This window comes from Manis javanica, chromosome 1 (assembly GCF_040802235.1).
Source record: "Manis javanica isolate MJ-LG chromosome 1, MJ_LKY, whole genome shotgun sequence".
Lineage (NCBI taxonomy): Eukaryota > Metazoa > Chordata > Mammalia > Pholidota > Manidae > Manis > Manis javanica.
Window position 1 is genome coordinate 51,589,472 of NC_133156.1, and position 12,882 is coordinate 51,602,353.

The following is a 12,882-nucleotide window of genomic DNA, read 5'->3' on the forward strand; positions in this document are numbered from 1 at the left end:
TTCAGGAAAGTATATCATCTGATGGCAGAATATTTTGTTGTTGATTTCCACAGCACTGCTAATTTTCTGCATTGAGACTGCTTACAAAAGCTCTCTGAGAAGTTATAACATCTTAAACATTTATAGAAAGCCTAGGGGTATTAACTTACTATAATTTTCTGAAGATTCATTATCCAAAATCTTAATTCATTACAACTCTTATGAAAACCTATAGAACCAGTGTGTTCTCTTATTTTCTTATTTGCACAGAATGAGAGATTCATTGCTCTTTTTAATTTGTTTCATGTGGTGTTTTTGAGTACATTTCATAGAGGGCTGTTATTGAATTTCTGTGACTGTCATTATGTATCCATACAACCTTTAGGAGCTAATATTCTGGGTTTCCCAGTTCTGTCATCTACTTCAAATTTAAGGATTGACATAATTAGTTTCTTCAAAGTTATAACCAGAATGTTAGAGACGACACTGCAGATACCCTAGACCAAGGATTAGGATTGGATAAAGAAAGCAATTAAAAAAATTATCACAGCACATGCTTTTATTTTTTATTAAATTAAATTTACAACTCAAAATCTTACTGCAGTTTGTGTGTTTATTCCCTTGTCTGGTTTTCTTATCTTGTCTGGCTTCTCTTTTGAAAACCAGATATAAGATGATTTAAGCTACCTTCATATGCACAGACTATTTGTCATTCGGTTAGTCGAGGAGTTAGAGAACAAATTGGATCCTTGAGGCATTATGTACATATCCAAATGCTCTTCTCCAAAAGTTAAAAGAACCTTCAGAGTAAAATAAGTAGAGATAAGAAAACAAACAGATTAAAACAGTTTTTTAGGAGCATGCCTCTCAACTCTGTAATAATGATAATTTCTTACATTTCTAATGATTTCCTGTATGTATTTCAAGAGCTAGAGAGATGGATGACTGGTTAAACAGGTAATTTTTCTAGCTTCTAAGACAATAACTATTAGCAGTAGAAAGAATTTGGTTTGTATCATGAAATTTTGAAGCTTTATGTAATGAGCCTTCTCTTAGAAAGGGATTAGCTGACAATTTTAGCACTTGCTATGAGAAAAAGTCCATGAATAGGGTAGGAAGGAAAGTAGCATTTGTTGAGTGACTACTTAATATGAAGCTCTCTGTTAGGTATCCTCGTTTAATCTTCCCAAAAGCCCATAAAGTAGGTATTACTATTTTTGTTTTACGTAGGAAACCAAGATTTGAGACTAAGGTAACACCTGGCTAGTGCCAGATCTAGAATTCAAGCCCAGATATCTTTGGGACTAAAGTCTATGCTTTTTCTATGTTGCTAAGTTTATCAAGACAGTGTTCTAAGTATTTCTGCAGATATAAAGAGAAATAGACATTTTCCCTGTTCTCAGGCAGCACGTGCTTGAAATAGTGGAGGAAACACATATTCATGTGGAAAATTTCTACAAAAAGATCATATCCTATATCATATGAGAAGTGCTACTAACAGGCTGGCAACAATGGATGCTCTGAGTGTTCAAAGGAGGAGAACTCTTCTTACTGAATCTACAGGGAGAGCTTCTTCCAGAAATATTATTTAAGCATTAAAAACACATCTTTTTAAATAGCAAAATTTTACCAGCAATCACCTCTGGTGAGTGGAATTTTGGATATATTACTTATACAGAAAAAAAGTTCTAGGTAGAAAAACATTCCTTTTATGAATTGTTTTCCTTTTGTTAAAAAAGTATGAATGAAATGGAATCAGCCAAAATGTACATCCTAACATTACGTTCTTTTTATTCATTTAACAAACATTCATTGAGTATTAGGCATAGAAGATAAAAGAGTATCATCTCTGCCCTCAGGGAGCTTGGTGTCTAATATAGAAATACCTGCATATTAAAAAGAAGGAAGAGAGGGAGGAAGGCACAGGCTGTCAAGCAAAAACTAGGTTACAATGTGTGCATCTCTGACTATGTGAAAAACTTAACCAAAGGCGTAACTGTGTGTTCCACTTCATTGTATTATCCTTCAGAAATAGTTGGACAAGCTAGTGTATACATATGAAAATGGGGTTGGCCTTTCATTTCTTAGATTTTGCTTATTTTTCACTATGACTAAATTATCTTAATTGATTCTGAAATAAAAGATTAGTAGTCTATGAACTAAAAGTGAGAGGTTTTTTCTCCTGCATTCCTACGCCAACTCCTAATCCATCCTTAAAATGAGTGTGGTGTGATGTAGTTTCTTCTTGCTGTCATAAAAATTACTTTCAGTGAAGTAATAGAAATTTTAGAAAATGTTGGAAGTCCCTAAATATTGTTAGAATTTTTTCTGTAGAATACTTTGATTGACGTGTGCTTCATGATAAACAATTTTATAGATATGTCCTCACTGGACAAATTACTTCCCACCCCAAATTATGTATGTCTGTGGTATAATTTCCAAATGTTTGAACACGTTTTCATATAATCTGCATGTTCTCTGAATGATAAGGTGCCCTGGGAAAATGTGAAACAGTCTTTTAAAAGAAATGCAGTAATCATACGTTGATTTTAAATGACCCTGTCACACGTGAAAACAAATCAGATTGTTGCTCTTAATGAGCTTTTCAATTTACTATTCAGTAGATCAGATAAGTGGATTTAAGAGGTAATGATCCTGTTTAGTACTCAAGCTTGACTGTCAGATCCTAGTAGTGGAGAGAAATCCCTAGGGACAAAAGCGTTGACACAGTTCTAGATGGGATAATGGGAATCAAAGCTAATGGATGATAAAAGGAATGGTGCAAGTTACAAGGGTAATTGTGGATTAAAGCACTGCCATGTGTCAATGTTGACTGTTTTTTCTAGTAACTTATTGGGACAAATCTGATGCTTTGAGGAGCTGTTTTGACAGCAAAGCAAAACAGACCTGCCTGCTTCCCTTCCTCCTTTCTTTGAATGGCAGGGACACAACAGAAAATTCCCTGTGAGAACTATCAATAAAAAAAGATATTTTTTAAATGTTAAAATGTCTTAAATGTTTAAAATCACATTTTAGTAATTGTATTTTTATTATTCAGTGTGGCATGGGTAAAATCTAAATTAGATTAATTCTGAGCTTTGCCATGAAAAATAGCATTCATACTGTCTTGAAAATGTAAAATTTAATATTACAAAAACACAATATAGAGAGTATAATGTGGCAATGGACATCCAAACAATAACAGTGTGAAAAGCACCATGATAGAGGAATGGACCAGATGCTGTGGGAACATAAAGGAGAGTGCAGCTCACTCTGCCTGGGAAGGTGAGGAAGGCTTCAGAGGAGATGACTTTTGAATGGGAATCAGGGAAAGAGGAAGAAGGCTGATTCAGGCACAATGAACAGCACATGGACTCAATAGAAATCTGAAATTGCACAAGAAGCCTCAGTGATCCATCAGCATTTCATTGTGGCTTCACCTTGAGGGAAATGGTAGATGAGGTAGGTTCGGCCAAATTGTGAAGAGCCTTGTGTGCCATTGATTATATCAATATCGTCAGATTTTCCAAGGGACTCGATTCACTCCCATCTGTGAGAGAGGTTTTGGATCATTTTGAGATAAGTGAAACTTCCCTTTCTACATATCTTTCTTCCTTTGAGCCTTCTATGTGCTTCAAGTTTTCTGATCATTGAAGATTGATGGTAACTAACTTTCCTAGGTTTTCTCTCCCTAGCTACCTGTTCCCCCCCAGACATCTGTACAATGATAACTTCAGTCTTGTAAGAGATGAAGGCCTAGTCTCATAAGCAAAGTCACAGATAAAATAATTGTAACACCTTTCTGTAAGGCTCATCAGTTAGCAGAAGAGGCCATTTGAATCTCAATCTTCCTTTCTTTCTCTCTCCCTGAGATTCTCCCTTCTACCTTTCTGTCCCTTCTTTCCTTCTCTTGCCCTTCCAGGCTTAAAGCCTGGAACACAAGCTTCTGGTTGGCATAGTATTTAAAATCCAAATATGAGATCTTTGCAATGAACAGCTTTCCTCCCCTATATAGCCCTGAAACTCTGTGATTTGTGGCACCTTATGATTTTTAATTTCACCTTAATGACCTATGGCAGTATATCAAGCTGGTGTATACATATGAAAAGCAAAGGCAGAGGTGGTGAAAGCTAAGCTGCCATACCATAGAAAATGGGAAGATTAGAGGAAAGTGAGAGAACACAATCACAGGGGATCAAATCACAGAAGAGAAATCCCATACAGCTGGTGTCTGGCAGGGATAACCTGGAATCACACCAGAGCATCAGGGAGTATGGAGGTGTCAACCCACCTCTCAGCTTTGCCAGGCTATTAGGGAATATTCTATTGGCTGCTTGTGGCATTTTCCCTCTTGAAGTGGGATATGTGTTTATAAGCTTAATGTGACCTAGTTTGAAACTGAAATGTTGCACCCCAAACTCTGCAGCCAACACTCCTTAATTGGAAGCTCAGTGGATTCCCAGGCCTTGATGTATTCAGCAAAGAATCTCTGAGCCTGGGATTTCAGTTTCAGCATGGAAAGTAAGACCCGTCTCTGTATTTGGGGGAGCTTAACTGAGAGATGTTTGAGGAATATTTCTATAAATTGTTTAACTTCCTCTTACTTTTGAAATCCATATTCTTATAACTGCCTAATGTAATCCTAATTATTTGATGGCTTCCTGAAATCTGGAGTAGATGGAAATTTTTTAAATGTTGGAGCGTTTATTGAAGCAATCTGCTTTCCAGCCCTTCTTTGAGAAAGTGGTGGTTTACAACTCTGGGGGAAAAAATACATAGGTGGAATGGCGGGAATGAAGTGACTTGTGAGTTTGGGGGTATGTGGGAGTGTCTGTATTTCAAAATAAGAGAGGTGCTTCCTGGAAGAAAAAGAGGGTAAATTTTAAAATTATAAATTTTTTAAAACCCTTCATTTACTGTCCTAATTCACTCCCTACTGCATTGTGGATGCAACAACACATTAAATCTTACATCTCAATTTGAGTAGTCTTTTGAAAATATATGTCAATGATAAAGCTTTTAACAATTAAATATTTTCATGCAGGTGTATGCCCATATGTCAGAAGTCTTAGGAATAACAGATGAAAACCATGTTCTAGAAACGTTAACGACAAAAATGTGAGTTCTGGCTTCAGGTCTTCGGTTTTCCTTTTGGTATTGCTGCTTTGAATCTAATAGATCTTTTTTACTGTACTTAATATCTCTTCATAAATATTAATTTTTCTAATAAAAGACTTTAAAAATTATGCTTTAATTCTTACAACATGCTTAATTGAAACTTACTTTCATGTATTTAAAATTCACCATCCAAAAGACAATGATAATTGTCAAGGTATCCATACAGCTGCAGGATGCAACACCAAAACATTGTTTTAAAATTTGACTAACTCTTCCTGTTAACTGGGCAGCATTTTTTTTTTAATTAGAAAGAAAATACCCAATTCTCAAGAACCATCTGAAGAGATTATTGCAAATCGTAATCACTGAGAGAAGTTTGATTTCCTTAAGTAAGGGGGCATTCATTGATTCCAACAGGAACCTATGCCCATCAGAGACATATTCACAAAAACTGTCCTTAAATTATTCTTATAATATTAGCAGAATTAACTAGTTTCTAATCATAGACATTACTTTGTACATTTAGCCTAAGCTTGTATACTCTACTTGGCATCGCACTTTATCTGTGTAACAAATAGACAGCATTGTCTTGCTTGCAGAGAACAAAGCTAAATAATCATGATCATAAGAAATGAGTTTTGGAGCCACAAGTTTGATGGTTCTTTTCCTGGCAGTAACTGTGAGCCTCTATGTGACTTCCTTTAAACTCCTGCTGTTGCTCCCTAATGTGTTTGTTTTGGATACAAACCTAATGTTTCATATGTGAAACACTTAGGCAACTTTTTAATTTACAAAACTAAATTTATAGATTTTTACACCATTCGAAGAGCAATGTTCATTGTACATTGATTGTATATAATCTTGAATGTACTATGAAAAGAATAGAACAGAAAATGTTCCACTGATATTTAAACCTGCTTTTCACTTTGTGACATATTTGTGATTTAGGTCCTCAAACTTATACGAATGTATGTGTATTTCCATGTTCTCACTTCAAAAGTAAATACCTTACTTACAATAAAAAAAACTTTTTTTTTCATGTTTAGTGTTAAAAACCTTAAATACTGGGGAAGATGTGAACCTGTAATTTCAAGGACACTTCAGCTCCTAAATGACCTTTGTGTTGGATATCCTTTTTAGTATATATCTGATAACATATATAAACAACTTAACAAGTGCCTCCTATTGGCCACACATTTTCCTTGTTTACGATTTTTTTTTTAATAAAAAGCCTCTCATTAGCCTTATCTGTAAGTGCATGTTTTTTACTTGTATTAGCTATATACTATGAAGCATGCACTTAGAGTGACAATTAAATTTATGTGGCTAAATAGATTCCCAACTAGTTCAAGATATGTTTATACCCACCCAGTTTAATAAATGGAAACATAAGAAAGTATGCAATGATTTTTGGTCCATGATTAGTCCATGCAGTTAGTCCATGATTTTTCATAATTATCAGGACAAATTCTTGTTATAAAGGGAAGTGTGTAACTAATTTTAGGAAGGTCAAAATGTTCTGAAAATATTATCTTGTAAGAATAAATACTCTATCTTCAGTATTTTTCAGTTGAAAAGAATATTATTTTCATTAAGTAAGGCGCACAAAAAAGTAGCAGGAAGAAAACTAAGTTTTTTTGATCACTTCTTTGATTATTGCCCCCACCAAATCAACATCCTACTTAAGGTTTCCCATTATACATTAAATGTTTAAGTCTCTCTATAGCATATTTTTAAAATCTAAAACCAGAATCATCCTTTCTTATTAGATTATATTTGATATTATTTCCATGTTTTTACCAATGACAGAGAGGCATGTAGACTTCCTCTTATATGTTAACCATCAAATATATAGGAGTTGTGAAAAATAAGTGTTGGTTTAGTTAACCACTAAGATTAACTGGTATTTTAATATGAGAACAACGTTCTGAAAATGGGTGGCATTGGATGGAAATCTCTAAATGTAGGTTCATTTCAAGAATATGTTAGTATTAGTTAAGTTTAAAATTGTGTTGCTTGGCAAACCATAAAAGATTTCCAAAGTATTAGACACCCACTTTTGTGCTGAAATTTAATATGCAACTTTTTATTGGAAAATAATCGTCCTTGTCTGGCAAAATCCACCATGCAATATTTCTGTTAGTAGGTATAATGCAATAAAGACAGGGAGGGCTATTTATCACTACAAATTTTGAGGATTTCAGGATTCTTTTTATTATTTTAATATATTTCTTTGATATTAAATCAGAAAAATGATAAATTACACCTGTCCAGGCTGTTTTTCCTTTTTACTGGAAAGTGATGTACAACCCAATTCCACTGGTCATTTTGGCTTTTTAAGATATGTATTTTTTCTTATTAAAAAAAAAGCTCAACCTGTATTTTTTTTTAATAATAAGGCTGAAATACTCTTTATTTCTAACATATGAAGTGGTTTATAAGTACTTCCTAGTATTGCAAACTCTGGCCTTTTCACAACGAATTACTGTGAAAGCATATTATCTGGAAAGAAGCTTATGGTATTTTATACCACAGATCTATTGTTTAGATTTACCCTATTTTTTAGGTTGTAATTGAAATCTAATATAAAATTAATTTGATTGGAATTCTTTTTAGTATGATTTGCATAATGCCTAATTTATTTGTATCTATTTAAAATCCTTTTCCTATCACTTTATATCTTCTAGATATCCTTTAATCCTAAAATTATGACCTTTTATTTTACAAGCTGTTTATTGCTTTTGAGCACTTCTTAAAGTTAATAAAAAAGTCTTATTTTCAGAAAACTTATAGATAAGTGTAAAAGCTGTAACATTTTAAACCAAGGGATACAAATGATTTCAACTTGGGTACATTGATTTGTATTTTTGAACAATTATTTCAGGTTTGCATATTTAGAAATATATATTAGCTCAATTTGATTTCAGTGCTCAGTTATTTGAATTATAAATCATTATGTCCCTTCTAGCTGATCAGTCATGAAATATCTTTGAATTCATTTACATAATGGAATATGTGAGTGGTGTATCTGTTTCAGTGCAGTTGCTGGTTACTAATGTATGTTTGTTGTTTCCAATCGATTTCTTTACTGTAATGTGTTTTCAAATCCTGATTTTATAACAATATGTTATTTCTGTGTTAAAAATAAGGCTGCACTCTTCAGCAATAGAAACAGTTACACAAAATAAAAATCATCACCAGTTGGTCTCTATTAGTGGAAGTCTGTTTATATATTAACATTAAAAGTATTTTTATTTAAAATATTAGTAACAAATGAAAAGCATGTTATCATACTATAAAGTTTTTAAATGTTCCTTATTACTTCATAATGCATATCTTCACATACTTCTGTTTTGTTTTTCCTATTTTTATCTTCTTTAGAGTGAACCTTACTCAGAGTTTGGCCCTCAAAGCCAGTCTCTGAACTTTGATGTTCTGGTATCTGACCACTTGTTTGAAAATTGAAATCACATAAGATCCTCATTTTCAGGAAGTGCTAAAAAGCCTTATGTTTACTTGCCTTGAAGCAGTAGTGTCAAACTTTAGTGATTGTCAGAATCACTAGAGTGCTAACTAAAATACAGATTGCTGGACCCCACCCCCCAGAGTTTATGAGGCCTGAGAATTTGCATTTTCAGCATGATGCTGGTGGCTCAGAAACCATACTTTGAGAACTTCTGCCTTAAGATAATTGGAAAATAGAACTATATGTCCTAAACAGCAAAGTTACGTACAGTACTTACCCCACAGACGTTTTTCTGTAAGACATTGTCTTCACTCAGAAAAGGAAGACTTGACATTTTTAGAGAGTCTACTTCCCCAAATAATAATAAGTGTGAGGAGGCTGCCATTATGTTAAATCCCTGTATTTTAACTGGAGAGCCCATTGCGTTTTACCCCAAGATTTCTGCTTGTCAAATTTGAAGCTTTCCAAGTTGGTTAAATCTTCTTAATTTTAAAATCCAGTGGCCTTTTTAAAAGAAAGTTTATGTTTTCCCATCAGTCTTATTACACAAGCATATATAATACATTGATCAAATACAGGTGAATAACTTTTTGACATACTCTTTAAATTTTAAGAATTCCAGATTCTGAATAGCTTTATCTAACATGTAGAGTTGAAATGGCTCTGTTCTGGGGTAGCCCTCCACAGTTAGGTATAATACTTAAGGATCCTTTTCCTTCTTTGAAATGTTTTCCAGTCATAAATTCTAGTCTCTATCTAACTGGGAAAGCAGTGAGATTGTTCAAATGATTAGAACAAGGAAGCTGCTGGGAAAACTGGGGAAAAAATAAGGGTCATAATAGCAATCAAGTAAGCTTAGTTTTAAATGCTCAGGAGGGAAGAAGGTGTTCCATTTCATCCAAAATTCTGTTTACTAATAATTATTTTAATTTTTTCTTCTTTCAAAAAACAATTGACCAATATTTCTAATGCAATTCATTGTTTACTCAAATTTACAGGAGTAGCATGTCTCTCACTTTAGGTTTCAGATAATAATGGAAAAGGAAATTTCATTTTCTATTAGGCCCTCTGTTGGTAGTTGCCCTTATTACATGATCCTCAAAGGTTTGAGTAAATCTAAAAATATCTTTAGTTTTTTGAAAACATACCCCATGAAAGATTTCTACATTAATTCATGAATTTATCCAAACTCATTTTTACCCTGTTGATACTATTAACTTCAACAATTCTTAGAATTAATGACTATTCCAAGTTACTGCATGACCACCTACACAATTTGCAAGGTTCAGTACAAAATGAAAATGCAGGGCACCTTGTTCATAAATTAAGAATTTCAAGATCTCAACAACAGCACTGAACCAAGCATGGGCTTTCTAAACTCAGGACCCTGTGCAAGTGCATAGCTTGGATGCCCATGACATTGGCCCAGGTTGACTGTTAAAGAAATAATTCCCTCCCATTTGTCTTCAGACTGACTCTCTAAGATTTAGAAACTACCTCCTTAGTTGCTGTACACCAGGATTTGGTGAATATAATTCCTATCCACTTGCATCCTAAATCTATTTATCTTTCAGTAGTTCATTTCAATTGTTTTCATTTTTGCAAGCCAAAGAATCTATTTCTTGTTCAAGCTGTTTGATCACCATGATGATTTATTTTTCAACCTCAGACCTCTTCCAGCTTCCTTTCTTTGCCTAAGTGCAATGATCAGAATTGAACGTTATTTAGATTTGACATTGAATAAGAATAAAATAGTGATTTTTAGATTTAGTTCTATAAATATCTTAATGATTTACTTTACTTACTGGCTTCTTTCAACTCAGCAAACATTAATTTAGCGTTTGCTAAGTACAGTGCAAAAAAACAAATGAGAGACCCTGCCCTCACGGATTTTAAATTGTAACAGAATTGATCCTGATTCCAGACTTTCTTTACTACATTTCTCCTACCAGCTCAAAGTCCAGTGTTTTATTAGAGTAGTATCTTTTTCTTTTTTTAAATTTGACTCAAATGAATTACATACTAATTTTCTGAAAATCTGCACATTAAAAATAATGTGGGTATGTGAAACTTTGATATGATGGTTTTGAGGGAACTTTTTTTATTCAAGATCATTTAGACATAGCTTACATACAAACCATGTAAGTATACACGTCATGTGCAAACCAGACATCCACATCCTTTCACTGATCTCCCCACCCGGGGTGTGAGTCCTGAATGAGATAGTCAGGAAGAGTAGAAGAGAAGAAATGAAACAAAGGTCTAGGATAAAATAGTAATTCATGAAGGATGGAGGTAAAATTGGGTGTATCTGTTACAGTAGTGATTCTGCTGTTGTGACATAGTGTTAAAAAATATTGCTGTATTTCAGTGAATACCACCATCTCCAGATGGTTTTAAGAATGTTAAATAAAACCAGTTTCAACATATATCCCTCAGGCATACTTCTATTAACATTTTGCATCAAAAGAAATGTTGATTTAGTTCTTTGTTTTCTGTCTCTATCATCCATGCAAAAGCCATCCCATAATTTCTCTGCTCTTTTTGTTTTTGTCTTAGAATCACGTGTGAGAATCCTCTCTACTCCTCTTCCATAGCCCACTTATTCAGACCTTCACTCGATTTTTTAGATTCTTGGGTCCCAAGATTACCTTCCTCGAGTATTGTTTTGATATGATCATATCTCTTCCAAAAAGCCTGGAATCATTTCCACCTGCTTCTCCGGTCAAAGTAAAATTACTGATTTGAACTTGAGTTTTTTAATGGTACTTGACTTACTAAGTTCCCATAACTAATTTTCTGATCCAACACTCAATCACAATTTGTACTTCATACTTAGGCCAAGGAAATTAATTTAACTTCCCCTGGACACCCTGCTTTATCTTTGAATCACCATATATGCTGTTTTCCTCCTCTGACCTATTGTAACTCAGTTAAGTCCCTTGAATTTTCAGCTCTTGCTAAAGACTTGGTAAAGCCATCCTAAAACAGTTATAATCCTTAGTCACTGTGTTAACTGAAAGAACATGAACTGTCATTTAATTCCCTAAGGCTCAGTTTCTTCACCTGTAGGAAGGGAATATTATCTTTCTCTGAGGATTGTGTGAGGATTAAATAAAATAATAACTATGTAACAGTGCATCGATGTTATCTAACAATAATAAAGCACCTAGTACTACTGACCCTGTCACATAGTAGATGAACACTAAACATTAATTCCCTTCATTTTGTCCCTATCATCTTTTGTTTTTCTTAATGTTCCTGAATACCTAGTTCTTATCTATATATCTGGAGATGAATATAACATAACTTAGTATTGGCTAGTCCTCTTTCCTATTAGGTTGTATAAGTTATTAGAAAGTAGGGCTTTTTTTTTTCTCTTCCTGTATAGTTTCAAAACTTCCATAATGAGCATTTGAACATACTGTTACCCCTCTTGCTGAGTGTCTGAACCTTAATTTCTATTCCTTGTAAGTAGTTATTAGTATCCTTTAAGATGCTTCATTTTGGTTATACTTATTAGGAGTTTTTTTTTATTCTAGTAGGGTTCATGAGCATAGTCGTACGTTTGAAATAACTAATATTTCAGTAATTATGCTTTGTATCTAACACCTACCTACGGTAATTTCCAACACATAATTTTCTTATTTGTGAACTTTCTTCTATCATTAGCATCTAACTCTATCTGCAAAAACTATTTGTAGACATGTATGGCTTTTAAATACTTGCTTAATTAGATACCATCATCCACCCTTTTGTGCTTAGTGAATATCATATATCTAATATGCTACTTTGATTCTGAAACAGAAATTTCTTCATATTTGAGCATTTATGTAAATAAGATATGTCTTCTAATTGATGGTATTTTAAAACAGTTTTGCTTATCACATAAAATAATGTTTTTTAATATTCAGTGGCATTTTAGGTTTGGTGAAATATGTCAGATACTCAGTAAAGGCTTCATGGAAAATCATACTTGATTCTGCTTTGTCATCAGCTACTGACATGTGTGGTACTCCTGTAACTTAAGAAACCAGTTAATTCTCAATCTGGCTATCCTCCTCTTCAAGGATATAGATTTTCAAATTTTTCAATCATCTGTAAGATAAACCATTCATTCAACTTTTTTCTTTCCTTTCTCCATCTGTCATGCTGACTATCAATAAGACCATCTTCACCTTCCTCAACTTTTTTATGACCACATGAATACAGACAGGAATTTTCTAGAAATTTTGTTTAGTGAGTTAATATCAACCAGGCTATGGAGTTTGTTCAGTCCTGGATGTGATGAAGGCTCATTAATTAATAGGTCCCTCCTT

General features: G+C 33.6%; 1 protein-coding gene across 3 annotated transcripts in view; it reads left to right on the forward strand.

Annotated features, from left to right (window-relative positions):
- RANBP17 (RAN binding protein 17) overlaps window positions 1–12,882 on the forward strand; it is a 364,604-nt gene that overhangs the window by 256,886 nt on the left and 94,836 nt on the right. For all 3 annotated transcript variants that reach the window (XR_012129393.1, XM_036995225.2, XM_073232144.1), the window contains 2 exons: window positions 5,024–5,097; window positions 6,144–6,224. Coding sequence is in view for 2 of the 3 variants with exons in the window: in XM_036995225.2 (XP_036851120.1) it covers window positions 5,024–5,097; window positions 6,144–6,224 (155 nt within the window). In the remaining variant the exon portion in view is untranslated. The remainder of the gene's footprint in view (window positions 1–5,023; window positions 5,098–6,143; window positions 6,225–12,882) is intronic.